This window comes from Apis laboriosa, unplaced genomic scaffold (assembly GCF_014066325.1).
Source record: "Apis laboriosa isolate Shangri-la unplaced genomic scaffold, ASM1406632v1 scaffold11_cov152, whole genome shotgun sequence".
Classification (NCBI taxonomy): Eukaryota; Metazoa; Arthropoda; class Insecta; order Hymenoptera; family Apidae; genus Apis; species Apis laboriosa.
Genome location: NW_025221020.1, coordinates 4,400,880 through 4,420,339, shown reverse-complemented (window position 1 = coordinate 4,420,339; position 19,460 = coordinate 4,400,880). Strand labels below are relative to the sequence as shown.

The following is a 19,460-nucleotide window of genomic DNA, read 5'->3' as shown; positions in this document are numbered from 1 at the left end:
ATTCCCCCGTCCCTGTATCCCTACGAGACCTCCATCTTGATCGATAGATTAACACTAATTGACCGGCAACGTCGTTGACGAACATTGTAAATTTCCTCCAGTGCCGAGCAGCCCGCCTCAAGACATCCGGTGTACAGCGTTGACCTCGCAATCTCTTCAAGTCTCGTGGGACGCGCCCCCCGACTCGAGTCTGAACGGTATCCTGAAGAGCTACAAGGTGATATGGGAGAACATGAACGCGTTGACCGAGTCCCCCAAGTCGGAGACGAAGATCACCAGTGCCTTGACCGTGGTGATCCACGGCCTCGAGAAGTACACGAATTACTCTGTCCAAGTGTTGGCCTCGACCAGGGCCGGGGACGGGATCGCGTCCTCGTCTTTGTACTGCGTCACCGAGGAGGATCTGCCCGAGGTGCCTGCAGGCGTGAAGGCCGTGGTCAGGTCGGCGACATCGATTATCGTGTCCTGGCAGCCTCCGCTCAGGAGCAACGGGAATATCACGTCTTACAACGTTCATATCCGGTGGGTAAGCCCGGAGGGAAAATGGTACAAGCGGTCGTTGCCTCCGCATCAGACCAGCTACCAGGTGGAGAGTTTGCACAAGAAAAATCAGTACGAGTTCAGCATAGCTGCGGTGACGTCGGTGGGCGAGGGGCCCCAGACGCAACTCGTCACGGTTTCGCTTTCCAGCGAAGGTGAGAAAAGAAAGAAAAGTATTCCATTTCCAATATATATCCAAGTCGTTTATGATTTCTATTATTTTTCCAATCGCGTAGAATTTGTGACCTTACTCGTTATAGCACGAATCGTATCTTTACGGGGATAAGTAGTTTTGGAAATTTTTGCCTAACTCTGGAATTTGAATTTCTCTCCCTTTGATCCACAGTCCGTGCGGCGATATATTCGTTCGGGACGGTATTGGTCGTCCCGTGGAAACAGAACGTGACGTTACCGTGTCAGAGCGTGGGGAACCCCGAGCCGTCGGTGACGTGGAAACAATGGGGACAGATAGTGAAATCGTCGAGCAGGGTGTCCTTCTTATTGGAGGGCTCGCTCCAGATCATGGATCTTCATAGGGAGGACAGCGGAAATTACACTTGCTACGTGAAGAATCGTCACGGATCCGATCAGATCACGCATCGTTTAACCGTGCAAGGTGAGACTTTCCTTTTCCTTTTCCTATAATGTTATATATTATCGAATGGAAAAAATTGGTTTCAAGAATTAACTTGGATGGAATAATTGGGTCGTGTTTTGCAGTTCCACCCGCAGCCCCGTTGCTCCACGCGACCAGCGCGACGAGTAATTCGATCAACGTCCAGTGGAAGAACAGGGACGACGGTGGCGCCCCAATCAGGGGTTATATCCTCCACTACAAACGGGAATCGGGGGAATGGGAGGAGATGAAGGTCTCCCACAAGATAAACAGTTTCGTGTTGTCGCGGCTGTGGTGCGGGAACGATTATCAAATGTATCTGACGGCGTACAATCGGATCGGTATGGGGTCGCCGAGCGAGATCGTGAAAGCGACGACGAACGGATCGAAGCCGGAGAACTCGCCCAGCAACGGTGATAAATTCGTCACTGTGAACGTGTCGTGGATCACTCTTCATCTGAGCATGTGGAACGACGGTGGATGTCCCATCACCCATTTCGAGCTCGAGTACAGGAAGAACGGCGAAGATATTTGGACCTTGGTGTCGAATAATATCGAGGTATCGACACGCCCAATTTATCTCGTGTTTCCGTTTCAACCGTTCGATCCGATTCGACCGACCGGCCAACCAAATATTCGTGACGGCAGCGAATATTTTGCGCCGATAAATTCATGGTATTATAGCGGACGTGGCAGTTTATACGTTCGGCTGCGCTAATGCGAAATATTTCTGCAAAGATTGCGAATTTGCGGCGAATTTCTTTTCTCCGGATTTATTTTTCCGAGCGTTCTTTTCTCTCTCTCTCTCTCTCTCTCTCTCTCTCTCTCTCTCTCTCTCTCTCTCTCTCTATCGCATTTACGAAAGTAATAAACATAGAGGCAACATTAAGAGACATTTGATTCTAAATAAATATTAGACGATTTCATTGAAATTTCCTCGATATAAACAATTCTGTTCGATTGTTCGCGTCGAAGAAAAGTGTTCGCGCGGAAGAAAGATGGATAGCAACGATATAAATTGTTACGCGATATACAAACGGGCAACAAACCGACCAGCGTTCTCTTTGTCCAGGTACAGAAAACGTACACGCTGAGCGAGTTGCAGCCCGGGACTACCTACGACATCCGAACGAGGGCGCACAATAACGCGGGTTTTTCGGTCGCGGAATACAGGATAACGACTCTGCAACCTCACGTCAGCAGCACCGTGCCATCCGTGGAGATCGATCAATACATCCCCCAGCACACGTCCGTCTACTCGGATCTAAAGCTGATCATCCCTCTGATATTGAGCTCGCTGGCGATCATCGCCGCCGCCGGTGCCGTGTTCTATTGTTTCCGTAAACGTTAGTAAAGCGTAGAGTAAATTGGACGTGAATACATTCGCACTTGTGATATCCGTAGGTATTCGTAGGTAACGTTTTGATGACAATGACCGTAGGTCCATTTATAGGGGAGATGGCGAGCCTTCACGATGCCCAGACTGCGGCCGCCTTAGACAATAAGCAGAATATGGAGCAGCGTGAACAGTATTACGCGACCGTGCGCAAACCGCTTCGCTCGCCTATACACGAGATGGGTACCTTGGAAAAAATTCCAGGTAATCCAGGGAGGGGAGAAACGCTTGTTAACGCTTAGCTTAATTATTAGCTGATTATAACTCTTTCTTTGTTTCGAGCAAGGTGTAAATTTTACTTGCGGCGATAAAAAAAAAACGACTTTCAGTGGTTCTCTTGTCTCGAACGTCGTTGTCGTTCGACCTTGATGGCTCGTTTTTTTTTTTTTTTNTTTTTTTTTTAGTAGCTGTTACGTAAGAAAATACGCGGAACGTTCTCGTCGAAAATTACTAAAAGCTATCCATCGATGCGATATCCATTGCGCGAATAGTTGAAAATTTGTACAAAGAAAAGAAAAGAAGAGAAAGCGTTGAAAAATGATTGCAGAATACTCGGAGGACATCTATCCGTACGCCACCTTCCAGCTAGAGGAGAGCGTACCACCAGGGGGTGATAGTCGATGTAATTCCGCGGCGCCTCTTCAGACCTTCGTCTATCACGATCCCCGTCTGTCCACAGCCGACACTCTTCAATTACGAGAGGTATCGTCCCACGTTCAGTTTGCTTTTGTCATTCACCATCGCTTTCCACCATTCGTCACCATTCGTGTCTGTTCACCGACCTAACTAGGAAAACACACTTGCGCACACCGCATGCATTCTCGAGTTCGTCCTTGTAACGCTCTTCACGTGTAATTGCTTCGGACAGAAGTTCGTATTTTTGCGTATATGTTCGATAAAAAACATCTTCACCTTTTACAAAGTTCTAAAAAAAAAAGAAAATTGTATCGATTGCAATAAATCGATAAAAAAAAAAATACGAACTTTTTACCACATTCCAAAGTGAAAACATCCTCCGAAACAAAGCTTCGCTTCCTCCTCGCTATCGTGACTATTTTATTATATTTATACCGAACGATCGAAAAATCGGATCGGTAAAGGAAGCAAAAGGGGATTAAAATCGCATTAATTTCGCTTGGAAGCATGTTGCGCGCTTTTTGCACAATCCTAATCATAATTTCGCGCGTGCGTATCGGTCTTGGCTATCGGGTATGTTGTTTAGCGCAGATTGTCTGGCACGAACGATTTGTTTGTACGATTTTCTTTTTTTTTTCCGCGAACAATTCGCGGGCTCAAAAAAAAAACACGGGCTCGTATAACGTATGTCGCTCGTAAACGTCGAAACAGTCATAATTCAGACGCAGAAACAATTTAAAAAAAAAAAAAAGAGAACATGTTTGTAGAGAAACGCGCGTGGATCGAGTAGAACAGATGTGCATCATAGAGGATCGATCATTGTGACTGCTGGTCCCACCTTGCTTCGTTTCGCATCTGTCCTGATCAGTCCATCGAGGAACCGCAACACCGATGCAACAATGATAATTTTTTTTTATATGTATTATATATATAAATTCGCCATATTCTACACATCTCTCGCCAACTCTTCTCATTTATTAGCTCATGTATAGTTGTAGAATAAGAATCGAAGCGATGTTCTGGTGTATGATATTACGTATCATCGATCATATATATATATAGATATATATATTTGGTCATAGAGAAGAGACAGTAGTGTGAATCGTGAACGAGATTCAAGAGATCAGAGTCATTTGATCTCTGACTCGATAAATATACCGCGATGCAAATGTCGATCTTACGCGTCACATATTACCGTCCATAAGTCACGAAAAAATTTTGACGAGAAGTATCAAGAAACAACTTACGTCAAACAATATTATTATAATTTAAAATTGGGAAATTGGCGTCTATCTGGTGGTGGGTGACTTACGAACGACAGTGTGTGCAACATTGTATATACGACACAAATGACAAATGGGATCCGACTCTGATCTAAAGATCTCTAATAGCTAGCAAACGATCTAACATCGAACACGCGATGAATTGACGCGTTTCGATTCGATTCGATTCGATTCGATTCGATACAAGGATATATCGGTGTAGCGCGTGTCCTCGTTCCCTCGTGCGATGATGTGCCAAAATTCATGGAAACAAATTCCGTGTGATTGCAGTCGGATTGCAACCGGTACACTAAGGTGCGCGGAGGCCGTTCGTCCTCTGCGCCGTTGCACAAAACGCACAAGGTCAGTCAGGGCAAGTCCGAGTCGGAGGAATACGACACCCTGGGCTCGGACAGCGACACGGAAGTCGGGACCAGCAGCCGAACCGAGTCTTCAAATCACCTCGTCGATTCGCACCACTCGGTGTCTGCGGCCGACTCGCGTGTCCACAGTATGCAAATCTTTCATCCTTCTATCTTTCGCCTTCTTTCATTCCTCCAAAAGGAATCTATCTCTATCTCTGTCTCTCTGGCCCGTCTCCAGTTTCGTTTGATCCTGCTCTTTTTTCAAAAAAAAAGAAAAAGAGGACGCGCTTCTCGTTCCTCGACCTCCCTTTTGACCATGGCCATGTGACAGGGAGAAAAAAAGAAGAAGAAAATAAAAAAATGTAAAAAAAAAAAAAGAAAGGGAAACGAAAGGAGAGGAGGAGTGTTACCTAGTTTTTTCCCCATGCACCACAGTACAGGATGTCCGTTCCCCCGTTGCCTGTCTATATATATATATATATATATTTATATATATTGTTTATTTAGAGTGCACCAAATATGTGATCGAGTATTTCACGCTTGTTTGTTGTCTTCGTTGGAACGGAATCAGGGGGAGAAGGGGGGAAGTCGTCGTTTCGAAGGAACGGTGTCGCGCGAGTCACGACATCACCCTTTCTATCTATTCACCGGGGAAAAATCGTTGCGTTCTCTCTTGCTTTCAGACTTCCTGTACCATGGACCAGAATCTAGCACGTCTACAGAACCCTCACCGATTTTTGAGAGAAAATCGTTTCCTGGAAGGGGAAGATCCAAGTAAGGGATTATTGTATATTCGTGGGGGGGGAAAGTTTGAAACGAAATGAATTAATCGATGCTCTGGTTGCCTCTCGAAGGATGTTACAGCTGGCGCGTCATACCAGCGAGGAGACCCGTTCCAACTTCGGCCCAATCTCCGGGTTTGGCAATTCCAAGCACCAGTCGAGCAATTCCTGCTCCAATCGGGACCAGGAGCGTGACGGATCAGGGAATCTGTTCGTCCCCAAGCTGGACCCACCCTCGGGCTTCTCCGACGCGTTTGAGCTAAGCGAGGCGGAGTGCGATCTCGATCGCGGCCAACGAAACGTCCGTGACTTTGTAATCGCGGTGTAAATAAAATAATGAAGAATTGTAGAGAATCTCCACGATGATATACCAAGCGAAACGAACGAAACCCCATTTCAAATATCTCGATGTAAAGGGAAAAAAGAAAAAGAAAAAGAAAAGAAAAGAAAAGAAAAGAAAGAGGAATACCATCGTGGTCCGTCTTTCGTTAATTTATTCATCGGCCATCGTGGCCATCACGATGGCAATCGATCGTGCGTGCCCCCCTCCGTTCGTGTTCCTGGCCTATGTCGATGGAAAAGAGAAAAAAAACAGCGTCGTATCCTAGAAACGAAACGAACGTACCTATCTGCGAACTCATGTATTCTTCAAACTGCCAATTTTAGTTTTTCGATTACGATCTCGGGGAAAAGAAAGAGCCCATCGTTCGTTCGATTTTTCCAATCGATCAAACTTTTTTATCGATCGTCTCGTTGTTTACGAGAGAAAACGAGGATCATCCTATAAGAGACTCGACTCGATTCCCCTACCTTTGCAACAAATTAGGTAAATTTTTATCGCAGGTTTTATCGAACGACGATTACACGGCATAATTGCTCGAGTTCGAGATCGACAACAACGTCCGTTTAACGTATGAGTTTCATTCGGCGTTAAGACTGCGACAGATGAGAGCCACTCATCTCTGCCATAAACGCGATACACGAGGAAGATTTTTTTCGACTTCCTGACGAGAAAAGACTCTTATTATCTTTTAATTAATTAATCAAAGACTCGAATCGTACTGAATACTAATCGTCGAAATCGCGAATCGTCCTATTAAGACTACGTTGCAGCATAGATTCCATTCGAAGAAATATCGGTTTCCATTCAATATCGAGCGCATATCCCAAACGAGCAATACGAGTGTTACGATTTGTTACGAGTTTACTTGGTCTTCCAATTTCGTAGATCTACGTTTTATCTACTGATTTTCAATCAGTCGTCTCTTTTCAATAAAGAAAAAAAAATGAATAACGTGAAGCAAATTCCTTTCGCAAGCGTATTTCTCGTTCGTGTGAACCAGCTATGTGTACAAATAACGAAAGCTAGGCCATGAAAAAACAAAAATGTTTGTTTCGTCGTTGTCATCGGTGTCGTTTCATTTACTGCGAGACTGAAATATTTTTTTTTTTTTTTTTTTTTTAGTAGATGAAACGTGTAGCCTAAAACTTTAACGTTCAAAGCAAAATAAGAAAAAGAAAAAAAAAGAATAAAATAAATAAATAAATAAAATTGTCTGTAAGATGTCTGTAATTACCAATGTTGTTAATTGTTAAGGTACGTGTTCGTGTACCTCGACGGAAAGAAACGAACGCGCGAACGACGCGGATCACGAAGAAACGAAGGGAAATAAAAAAAAGATTCTAGTTCTACTTGGTTGAAACGTTGAAACTGAAAGCGATCGTTTCGCCGCGTTTGAATTTCGCGCGTCGATTAACGATCGACGGACCGAGCGATACGCTATGGAAAACAGACGACAAAACCAAAAAACAAAAAAGCAAAAAAAAAAAAAGAAAAAAGAAATAAAAGATAAAGTAAAAAACTAAAGTAAAAAAATAAAAGGAAGAAAAAAAAACACGCAGAGTATTAATAAATTTATTCGACTGTCGTTAAGGGAAAAAAAAAAAAAAAAAAAAACACATCTATCGAGTCTACGTAAACGCATCTGTTGTCATCGAATCAGTTCAATACCGTACGTACAAGCAAATCGATCGTTCACTCGGCAACGTGACGATGATTTTTGAGTCTGAGTGCTCTCTCTCTCTCTCTCTCTCTCGTTATATCTCGGCGCCCCCGATCACGAAGCACGAGAATCGGGGGCTACGAAAGAAGAGATATCGATCTGTTGACAAATCGTATACTTTATAATATATGAACGAATGATTTACCACGAAATTCGTACTATTGTGTTTTTAGACGACTTTAGATTGTTTATATTCTATTTACTTTGTAAAATATACAACACTAATTCCATAACGGATATCCGATTGTCTGGCGCGTTATTCATTACTCCCCTCCTCCTCCTCTCGTGTCATCTCGATCTTTAAATCCGAATAAGAAACCCAACGACAAAAGAACAATACAATAAATTGACACGATACAAAAATTTGAAAAATGAAAATTTCTCCTCCCGGGATAATCGGATTGGTAACCTTCTCTCGAACGTACGAGCCTCCCTTCGTCCAGACAAAGGCGCTCCGATGGAGAAAGGGTTCGTTCGATGCTTTAAACGGTGCCGATCGATCGCGCACCGTTTTCGTCCTCCTCCCGATCGTAGATTGGGGATATGCAAAAGGAGCGATGTAGGTACGGTCGGTGTAGGGTCGCAGAATCCTCGATATACGGGCACGAGGAAGGAAGAAGGGCGAGGGAGGGTGAGGGGGGCTGTATGGACCGGTGAGGTCGAAACAGGGTTGGTGGGCATGCGCCGACGTTCCTTTCCTCTCCAGATACTATGAGCGGTGGTGTCTACGGCGGAGGTATGTGATACGCGGTCCGCAATATTTGCGGAAAAAAAGGGTGCGCCGTTTCGCAAGAGAATCTCGCGTAAATCGTTTCGATTTTTGCCGCAGACGAGGTCGGTGCTATAATTTTCGACGTTGGACACCAGAGCCTACGCGTTGGTTATGGCGGTGAGGACACACCGAAGGCTGAAATCCCGACCACCCTCGGTGTATGGGAGGACAGCATCGAGTCGGCGGACGGCAGTCAGAACGTCAGGAAGCACTACAACATCGATGTCACGGCCATTCAAGTGCGAAAGAAGGGTACGATCATTCCGTAATCCTATCAGGGCAAACGCGATTATATCTCGGTACTTCTACTCGTTCAAGTTTGACCCCTTTCCTCTCCATCGTAAATTCCATTTCGAAACTTAGAAAAAAAAAAAAAAAAAAAAAAAAAAAAAAAAGAAAAAAGCGGTATAGCCTTTTATCATCCGCGTACCATTTTTCTATCGCATCAATTTTGATTTGGATTAATATTGCGGATTCTAGATGAACTCCTTTATAATTGTAGCACAATTTGTATTCTTTTTTGTATATTTTATATTTTAGAAAATAAATGATTAAAGATGGTGCAACGCGGTAACGTATGACCTCTGACCTATTTATTTTATTATCCCAGATATGGAGATGGTTAGTTTAATGAAGGACGGGATGATCGAGGATTGGGACATGTTCGAGCGGCTGACGGAGTACACGTACAAGCAACGGCTTCACGCTCTCGCGGAACACCATCCGATCCTGATGACCGAGTGCCCTTGGAACACGAGGTTGAAGCGCGAAAAATTGCTGGAGCTGATGTTCGAGAAATTCAACGTTCCAGCAATGTACATCTGCAAGAACGCCGTTTTGGCCGCGTACGCGAACGGAAGATCGACGGCCATGGTTGTGGACAGCGGGGCGACTCACACGAGCGCGGTCCCTGTGCACGACGGTTACGTCATCACCCAGGGAATCGTGAAAAGCCCGTTGGGCGGTGATTTCATCACGATGCAGTGCAGGCAATTCTTCGAGGAGAAGGAGATCGAGCTGACCCCGGCCTGCCTGGTCGCGAGCAAAGGCAAAAATTCTCGTGAAATTTTCTCGGCTCGAATAATCCGATAAATCGAATCGTCGTTTCGTCGTCGACGAGAAAAGAAGACAGAGAAAAGCAATGGCGACGATTTAATCCGATGAACGGATCAAGTGTCGACTCGACTCGACTCGGCTCGACTCGGCTTATTAATCAGATAGAATCGACGTGTTGAGATGAGAAAGGAATGTTTAGCGCGTGGTGGAAGGGTTTCTATTACGAGGCACAAAAGGGAGCAGTTTGAATCCTTTTCAATGTGCATTTTGAACGATGAACGGCGCGCTGTGTGCAGAGCACTTGAGTCGTAATACGTTGAATGCATTCATTCAACGTTCGCGCGCCTTTACCGCACGCGCTGGCCAGATTTACCGAACACTTGTCATCGTTTCGCGCTTTTCAAAGGGTTAAGGAGTGTTTAGACTGTTCAACATTTTTCTCGCTGAAAGGGCATCCCCCTCCTCCCCCCTTTTATCCGACCCTTCCCTTTTCTAATATTTCATAATTCCGGATCTGACGTGATATGCGTCTATTTATATCGAGCCAACAAACGCTCAAACATTTGTACGGATACTCGAACGCGAAATTCTCTTCTTAAATTAATTCTCTATTCGTTCCCCATTGCTTCTCTCCGTAGAGATTAATCGTTAATCGCCGAGGCGAGGAGAAACACGATTGACACGATACGATATCGCACACAGATGTGGTCCGTGAAAGGGACCCACCACGCTGGATCAAGAGGGCCGGTCCCCAACCAACGTCTTCCTGGATGAGTTATATGGTCAGAGAGTTGTTGCAAGACTTTCAAATGAATTGTCTCCAAGTCTCGGACAGTCCTTACGACGAGGACGTGGCCAACACTTTGCCAATGAAACACTACGAGTTCCCGACCGGGTACAACGATGATTTCGGCTCCGTCAGGCTCATGATTCCGGAAGCCCTGTTCGATCCCAGCAACGTGAAGGGTGTTGGAGCCAGCATTCTTGGGGTTGGTCCTCTAGTCACCACCAGTGTGGGCATGTGCGACATGGACATCAGACCTGTAAGCTCCTTCTTCTAACTCATCTCGTTCTTCCGCAGAAATCAACGTGATAATTAATTAACATCGTTTATCGAAATGAAATACTTTTTTTTTTCTCTTTCTCTTTTTTAGAGTTTGTACGGAAGCGTGGTGGTTACAGGCGGCAATTCCTGCCTGCAAGGTTTTAGCGAAAGACTGAATCGTGATTTAGCCAGCAAGACTCCTCCGGTGAGTATTATTTTTTTTTCTTTTTTTTTTTTTTTTTGAAGGTAATGCGATCTCTTGGAGAGATTGACTGATTGATTGGATGAGTTTTACAGAGTATGAGACTGAAAATAATTAGCGCGAACAGTTCGAGCGAACGGCGATACGGTGCGTGGATCGGTGGATCGATCCTCAGCTCCCTTGGATCCTTCCAGCAGATGTGGTTGTCGCGGCAAGAGTACGAGGAATCGGGTAAACTGATTCTGGAGCGGTGCGCGTGATCAAAAGCTCAAGCAACAATCAAAATTATATTTCGTGATTATTTTTACAAATCGTCCGACATTCTCTACGTATAATTATAATTTGTGCGCGCGGTCGAGGAGACGGCCAATTTTTAACTAAGTTAAGTATTTCGAATGATCATTTCGGAGCGTTAAGGGCCAACACGAGACAATACGAGCGATCGATATCAAAAACGATTAATATCGAATGGTTTTGCGCGAGACGCGTGTTAGACAAATTTATATGCCCGAAGAAAAAAAAAAAAAAGAACAAACAAACGTTGACTAGCATGTTATTCTTAAAGCGTGTGCTATCGGTTCATATATTCGATGTAATCTTTGTAACTCGGAACTCGGTGAAAGATCTTTAAAGATTTTTTGAGATTCAAAGCTTGATACATAAAGATTGGCAAACAACAAAAAAGAAAATAGAAGCATCGAGCTCGAATCTTAAAATTTTCTAATATCGAGTGTCGAAAAGAAAAATTTCAAATGTTTGGTTTCTTTGAAGATGAAACATCGAGTTCTCTCTGCTTGGATCGTATAAAAAAATATTATTTCACTAGATAAATGCATGCGGTACGTTTCTAAAAGAAAGAAATACAGTTCCTAACTGCTCGAACAATCTTGCGTTGACAATTCGGATCTATCGTTCGATAAGTTACAATCGATAGTGCGGGTGATGATGGATGTCGAAAGAAAAAGAACTGATTTTGAAAAAAAGATTTCACCGTTTATTTCGAATCCGTAATCACAACAACAAATTACACAGTTATTCCAATTTCAGTTTATTGTTCACGCTATATCTCTATATCGTTCGTTGTTCCTTTCCTTGTTTCAATTTTCTTTTTTTTTTCTTTTTTTTTTATTATAATAAAAATAAGGAAGGAAAGAATAATAATATGATAAAATAAAATTGGGGAAAACCGCGAACCGCAACATTTCATTTTTTAAAAACGCGTCACGAGCAGTTCCAAAGTTCTACAACGACAAATATATAATATATTACGATAGTAGTAAACAATATAATATCTCTTATATAAATATATATATATATATACTATATATATATATATATATATATATATATATTTATATTTCAAAATAAATGTAGGAAATAGTATTATCGATATATCACATATACAATATGTATTTAGGAAGAGGCGAATTATTTTGTTAGAAAAAAAAAAAAAAAAAGAGAAGAGAAAAAGAAGGACCTTTCTCGCGTAAGTGGCGAAATTCTCATTCGTCGAGACGAAATTTTGGTCCTTTCAGATGTTTGATCTGCGATTCGATTATAATTAATACTTTCGCGCGTCCCAACAAATATTCTGTCCGCGAATGGGAATGTTTAAAAAATTTCGGTTGTGATATTAAAATTCGATTTAATTTTCTCGTATACGAGAAAAAAAAAAAAAAGGAAAGAAAGCGGAGTTGATTTCCGAAGAGGCGTCGAGAAACAATGCTCAACTCGTGTTACTATAGATACGCGATGGTGCATCGATTCAAGCGAAATTACAATTAAAAATAATGGTAATCTGTTTACCAATATCTGTTTTCCAAAACCATATAATCGAGTACATGCGGAGAAGAAAGAAAGAAAGAAAAAAAGAAAGAAAGAAAAAAAATATCGTAAATCGAATTCGCTGTTTCATTCATCGAATCCAAGCGGCGGATAATCGATGCGTTACGCTAACTAATAAATACTGGTATCGTTCTTATCATCGAACGACCAACGTGAAACGGCGTAAAAACCTAATAGCTAAAAGACGCATCATAAAAACGCATTTATACGTGTTTGTAACCATAATCGGTAAACTATCGCGTTTAACAAGTGTATCAGCCGCGACACTCGACCACGTGGATCGAATTCTATCGAATACATTTGAATCGAAGCGAGACTTCCTCGTCTGCATCCAATTTCTGGCTCGTTTGTCGCGTATTTTCGTTCTTCGTTTCTTTTAAAAAAAAAAAAAAAAAAACTCACAACAAAATAAAATCTAACCAGTTGTAACATAATCCTGTTCCTAGTCTTTTAAATATTTGTACCAAATAAATCTCAGAATCGATCGAACTTACAGTCTAACGAGTTGAATTTTCTCATTCAGGAACATCGGTATCGATAACACTTCATTGTGAATCGTAGTCCACACTTTTCAATCATCGTTCTCATTTCCGTATCTCAATGAAAAAAATATATATATATATATATAAAACGACAAACTGTTACGATTAATATTTCGAACGATGCTCGAATACTTTGCGGTTTCAAAGTTAAATACAAACGGAGAGGTATGATCGAACATGATCGTCTCGACGTTTCGCTATATCTACATTGTAACTGACAGTACGTAGTGGTTGTAAACCGTTGCAGTTTACGAACGACGTTATATACACTCGATTATCGACGTTATTCGAGGCCGTGTGGACGTGATCGAAGATGATTCGACAATAAATAACATACTTGTTTATCACGGCATGACGGTCGTGCTCATTCGTATAATCGTTGTTGTAAAAAAAAAAAAAAAAAAAAATAGTTTTCTTTCGTACTTCTGTCTTCTAGCTTCCCACTCGTTTTGGTTGTGGCAGGCCGCAAATGGCGTTGTGAACCGGCATAGATAACCAACCAGCCATCGCGATTCCAATGGAATCGGCCATCGTGGCTATGCCCAAGGAAATTTTACGATCTGCCCTTGGGATCTGCAAATCGGATGAGAAAATATTACGCGTCTTTTTTTAATTATTATTATTATTATTATTATTATTATTATTATTATTATTATAATGATATTAGATGTTAGAAGCTATGTGTACATTACATGAGCAAAGATACCATGCGCATAGATTAAGGAACGACGTTAATTTGTCAAAATAAAGTTACGTTACCTCGGTGGACATTCGATAAAATGTATTCACGTATGCTCCACCACCGAGAAGGCCTTCCCACAAAACGAACGTGAACACGATCCAAATACTGGGCAAGTAATAGAAGAGTGTCTCGAACAGCAAAATAATGACGTTGATAAACTGAAAGGAATACAAAGATATAAATCGTGATTATGCTCGATTACGACTATCGAAGAGGAGGAGGAGGAGGAGGAGGAGGAGGAGGAGGAGGATCTCGTAAGTTTCCATTGACAATATCGACAACGAGTAAATAAACTTTTAATCGATTTACCTGTAGGACAGCCATGATCCAGATTTTGTTGATCGTGACGAGATTGACGGACGATCTCGAGATAAACACTCCAATCTGATAATCAACCTGGAGCCAGCGATATTGCTCGGCGTGAGTTAACCAAATGCCGTCGAATTCGATCAGCTCGTACTGTAAAAAATTAAAGTGACACGTGTCGATGAGAACACCTGGATTATCCGTGTTATTCTATTACGTACACCCATACGTAATTGCGTCTATTCTTAGCCGGAAATTATAGCAACAATATTTTGTAATCTTATTAGCGTGAAATACATAAAGGCAAAAAAAAAAAAAAAAAAAAAAAAAAAAAAAAAAAAAAAAAATGAGAAACAATAGCTAAGAAGCAGAGGTAAGGAGGAGAGGGGGGCAAACACAATTCTACAAAAAAGCTCGTGTAACAAAAAAGCATTACCAATCCTTGGTTAATGAAATATTCGAAGAGGTACACGAGCCCGAGAGGAATCATATACTTCAGCAATCCCGGTACCAGATTGATCTTTTCTTTAAAGCTCTTCCTAGGGATCTCAATGATTTGCTCTTGGCTGTCGATACCGTTCTTAGTGATCGGGATACTGGACTGCGGCGGATGGACCAGAACCAACCAGAAAGTGATTCCTTGTATGATCGGTACGATTAACATAAGTAACAATGTATCTTCGTTGCTTAACCACGTGGTGAGGGAGGCATAAGATAGCGCGCCAATTATTCCGGCGCCTCCAGTACCGGAAGACCATGTCGCGATTACTTGTCTGCGAAACAATGAATCGCTCTCAATTATGATGGGCAATTTCAAAGATTAAACGGGAGAGAATTCGACAAACTGTGAACGGATTAATATCTGGCGATGAGTTTTAACGAAAAAAAGGAAAAAAATAAAAAAATAAAAATAATAAAAATAAAAAGAGACGAGAAAAAAATTAATAAAGAGGGGAATAGAACATGATGTAATATATCTTTTCTCAAAATCATTATCAAAATCTCGAATTTCCGAATAAATTCTTACGAATGATCGTGTTAGAATCGGATACACGCTTGAAATGCACGTTTTCACTCGTATATATGTATGTATATGTATACGTAGCCACGAGTCGCGAGTATGTTCCTTTCTGATGAACTTTTGCAACGGTAAGGTTAATCGTTAGTGAAGAGAGAATGACAAAATGACAGAAAGAGATAGATAGAGATAGATAGATACAGATAATAATGGGAAGAATAGAGTAGATCGTAATTAACAGTTATTACACATAAGTACAGACGTACCTCGTGCTCGCAACGAGTTTTTTCAGAATCCCGTACTATATACTTTTTTTATATGTTTCTTTTTTTTTTTTTTTTATCTTATTTTTCATATCAAAACTTTCATATCGTATTATTACACATATTATACTTTTTTTTTTTTTCTAGTCTTAAACATGGAAGGCCAACCTGTCGACGGCCATTATCTTATCTCTACTTTTCTGGAACAACTGTCTAAAATGTCAATATTGCGGTTTTATACTCCGCTGCCTCAATACCCTGCATCAATTGATTTTTACATCGTATTTCTTTTTTTTCTTTTTATCTCTTTTCGCCGTTTCTACTTTCGTCCGTTTTACATTCTCTACCTTTACATTCTTTTTCATTCCTAATTTCATCTTTTTTCTCGTTTTTTTTTTCTCTCTCGCGCACATTCTGTGATCCTCGAGCATCGGCTAAGATCAGAGACACACAGATAATAAGTTATTATTATTATCGTGTTCGTTAGAGAACGAACTAAAAGACGTTATTAAAGGACGAACGTAAGAAAAAAAAAAAAAATACGATGCGTTCGACGCATGCATTTGTAATTGCGTTATTTTTTTTTTATTTATTGCTGAAGAAAATTGAATGAAAAAAGAAAAAAAAAGACACGAGAACACGATGCATAAAACACGTCTGTGTACAATGTTCGTCGATAGAATAGAAAGAAAGAAACGATCGCGATAGTCATTCAGAGAAAATAATAATAATAATAATAATAATAAAGAAAAAAAATACCAACAATATGAATAGAAAATGGAGGGAAACGGAATGAATGGTACTTACTTCGGATACTTGTGGCTGTAACTCAGCAGAGTAACTTCTCCCAAACCGGAAGAGAGTGACGTTATAACGACGCCCAGAATGGCGAGCCATTCAGTAGTGCTCAACGACACCACGAGGAATCCTGCAGCGGAAAATAACACACAGGTAGCCAGTCGAGCACTGTAATTAACGATTCGATTAATCGATTAGCGTTTTTCATTCACGGGAAATAGCGACGTGCCCGCGGAGGGGCACGACTCCGGAGATGATCCGTCCCCCGAGTGTGTATAGCGTGGCTTTCGTGGCCGGAGAAAGCGTCATTTAGAGAAGTATAGGCCACAAGTAAAATGCGTGTGCGATGAGAAGCGTACGACGTCAACCGGCCTCCTACGTCTTCCAAAAGGAAACCGCGCTGAATACGTAATACGATTTTTCGCGCTCTCGTCACTCGTATCTTTATTCAAAATCAAAAAGGAGGATCGCGTCCTCCTTTTTTTTTCTCCCTTTTTCCTTCTCGAAAAATCTACGCAAATGTCACGATAATCATTATCGATGCGATACGCGGACAAACTCATCGATAAGATAAATCACGTATATTCGCGCGATCAATCGTTGCGCTACGACGTCACACGAATCGTGAAATCGAAAAAAATTAATGAGTCATTGTCTGTAATTTCGATTTCATTAAATTATTTAAATAGTTGGTTATCGTTCGAAAAAAAAATTCGATATAAAATGCAATCTCGTCCCGTCTCGTTCCCTCGTACGTTTAAATATGTTTCGTTTACCATATTACCGTTGGTCTTTCTCTCTTTTTTTCTTTTTCCTCTTTTTTTTTTTTTCAGTGCTCATACTGGCTCTTTTTCAATGCTCGACGCAAACGTTCGTTACGCTTATATATATACAATATATATATGTATGTGTATATATATATATATATATATATATGTATATATGTCAGGTTTACGTCGAAATTGCGATGAATGAACAAAATCGAATGGTAAACAATTGAAGACAAGATAAATTGGAAAGAAAAAAGAATGGATACTCACTGTACGTGAAAAGGCAGGAACGGCGTGATTATTTTCACCGCCAACGAGGGCAATATGTCCGCCAGCAATATGGCGCCGGTGGACAATGTGTTGCAGGATCTGATCCCTGTGTGGTTTGTCGTCGTGATTGTGCCATTCGTGAAATCCACTCCAGGATCCTTAATATAGTTGAAACGAAACCAAAGACGAAAGAAAACGAGAAAAGAAAAAAAAAAGAAAAAAAAAAAGAAAAGAATAATCGATTAATGCATCCTCTTCAAACGATAAACGGAGAAAAAAAAAATGTAACATTTTACGTAAAATCGGAAAAATCAGCTTCGTTTATTTATTTATTTATTTATTTATTTATTTTTTTCACGATTCGATTGGTACAATCGTTTACGGATACGGAAATTATCATACGCTGCTATCTCTATTTCACGGACATTACCACCTTGGAATATTAATTCTCCGTGGTTATTCACGGCTTACGTAAGTTAAATCGCGTTTCTAAACGTGCTCGAATCGCGGTCGAAAGAGCGCAAACAAGGAGACGGTGGAGGCGGCTAAAGATATTTTACGATACGAGATGCACGTATATGGATTTGTCGATGACATAACGAAAATTCTTCTCATACAAGAATCTGTTCAGTCTCGTCTACGTAATTCAGTTTAATTGTTCGCTTTAACAACTTTCCTCCCTTCTCCTCCCCTCCCTCCCTCCTCCCTCCTTCCGCTTCTTCTTTGTTATTTCTTATTAACAAAGCTATCTCCGCCTCGCCCGCCTCGTCAACAATGAGGATCACGAGGAACGAGAATCGTTTAACGAGACGATTAATCGTCAAGAAGAAGACGAGTCGACCGACGAGTTGCCGCGATATACATCATAATACTAGACGCGAATTAATTAAATCATAAAGTTTTACAATCATGATTAGAATTTCAGCCGCACGTTACCCCGTGATCATGCCGTGCATTGGATTACGGCATTGTTATGCCGGATCGTGTACATCGTTTACAAAAGTAATAAGTCTTTGAAACGTATCCAGATATTTTTTTTTTTTTTTTTTTTTTTTTTTTTTCCTTCGAAGCGTGAAACGTCTTTCGTGTAAACTTGGCCTAATCGTCGCGTGTTAAAAGTCTCGTTAATGTACCCGATAACGTCAAGGTAACGAGAACAAGAAAAAAAATAAAAAAAAAAAAGGAAAAAAAAGAAAAAAAAAAAAAAAGGAGCGTAAAAAGTTTCGAAACTCGAACGCATGGAAGAGGAGCCCGTGTTATTCATTAGCATCGATCGATCAGTTCGGCGCCGACGAAAATCCGATTCCTTATTTGGTAAATCGTCGAGACGATAAAAAAAAGAGACGACCCCCAAGTATATAGCGGACGCAATAAATCGTTCTGGATTGAAAATATCAGCTGCATTAAAAAACAAGCGTGTAAAATTGCGTGGGCATTAAGAGGTAAGACACTCGATCAACGATGTCGCAACGTTTTAGATCCGATTGAAACGATTATGTTAGAAAGGAAGGGATCGCGAAACTTTCGACCGATAAAAACAACCAACTTTTTCTTCAACTTTTCAATTACTTTCAACTACTCTTGTATTTTCGCGTATATGTCACGTATATATTTATCTTATGCACTCCCTTCGAACAGATATCACTCTTTTGTCTTTCCTTTTTTTTTTTTTTTTTTATTCCTTCCAGAAGTTTGCCATTAAGTTCGTATACACTCCTGCGGAAATTGGAGCATCATCGAGTGACAACAAGGAATCCAATCGATACGAGGACCTAATCGTAGTGCTGTAATACGGCCGGGTGTATAGTATCGATGATTCATCGTGTCTTGTGCAGCGGGCTCGTTATACGAATCCGAGTGCACTCGCTCGAGCGCTCGTTACGCATCGCTCGTCTCCGCGAATTTACACGTATCTTTGTTCGCCCATTATTATCAAGATTAATTGTCGCTTATGATTTACGGCCGCGTGGTTAAACGCGTGATAATCTCACGAGAAAATCTCAAGGAATTGACGTTCGAAGACGTTTCGCTTCGCGGAACGAGGCATCGGTTACGTGTCGTTTCGCAATCAAGTAGCGTCTGTCTTCCCTCGTTTGGAAACCGGTATACGCGAAAACACGATCGGAAGATTTCGTTTGACGTTCTTTTTTTTTTTTTTTTTTTTTTTTTTT

General features: G+C 41.3%; 3 protein-coding genes across 9 annotated transcripts in view; 2 read left to right on the top strand and 1 right to left on the bottom strand.

Annotated features, from left to right (window-relative positions):
* LOC122719450 (Down syndrome cell adhesion molecule-like protein Dscam2) overlaps positions 1-7,844 on the top strand; it is a 128,391-nt gene extending 120,547 nt beyond the window's left edge. For 4 of the 6 annotated variants that reach the window (XM_043945251.1, XM_043945242.1, XM_043945271.1 and 1 more), the window contains 9 exons: positions 102-695; positions 887-1,156; positions 1,261-1,715; positions 2,229-2,502; positions 2,598-2,756; positions 3,100-3,254; positions 4,742-4,961; positions 5,499-5,589; positions 5,670-7,844. In XM_043945251.1, coding sequence (XP_043801186.1) covers positions 102-695; positions 887-1,156; positions 1,261-1,715; positions 2,229-2,502; positions 2,598-2,756; positions 3,100-3,254; positions 4,742-4,961; positions 5,499-5,589; positions 5,670-5,925 — 2,474 coding nt within the window. In that variant the 3' untranslated portion in view covers positions 5,926-7,844. The remainder of the gene's footprint in view (positions 1-101; positions 696-886; positions 1,157-1,260; positions 1,716-2,228; positions 2,503-2,597; positions 2,757-3,099; positions 3,255-4,741; positions 4,962-5,498; positions 5,590-5,669) is intronic. The other 2 variants (XM_043945262.1, XM_043945281.1) reach the window with 2 other exon arrangements.
* Positions 7,845-8,371: 527 nt separating this feature from the next.
* LOC122718951 (actin-like protein 6B) lies at positions 8,372-11,556 on the top strand. The gene is made up of 6 exons (XM_043944386.1): positions 8,372-8,396; positions 8,490-8,684; positions 9,043-9,480; positions 10,191-10,531; positions 10,643-10,738; positions 10,831-11,556. The coding sequence occupies exons 1-6, from the start codon at positions 8,372-8,374 to the stop codon at positions 10,993-10,995; spliced, it is 1,260 nt and encodes a 419-aa protein (XP_043800321.1). The 3' UTR covers positions 10,996-11,556.
* A 150-nt stretch (positions 11,557-11,706) lies between these two features.
* Positions 11,707-19,460, bottom strand: part of LOC122719478 (battenin) — a 13,494-nt gene continuing 5,740 nt past the window's right edge. For both annotated transcript variants that reach the window (XM_043945313.1, XM_043945322.1), the window contains exons 4-9: positions 17,290-17,447; positions 16,259-16,417; positions 14,607-14,943; positions 14,174-14,323; positions 13,882-14,022; positions 11,707-13,695 (exon numbers count right to left, since the gene is read on the bottom strand). In XM_043945313.1, the coding sequence (XP_043801248.1) occupies positions 13,555-13,695; positions 13,882-14,022; positions 14,174-14,323; positions 14,607-14,943; positions 16,259-16,417; positions 17,290-17,447 (1,086 nt within the window). In that variant the 3' untranslated portion in view covers positions 11,707-13,554. The remainder of the gene's footprint in view (positions 13,696-13,881; positions 14,023-14,173; positions 14,324-14,606; positions 14,944-16,258; positions 16,418-17,289; positions 17,448-19,460) is intronic.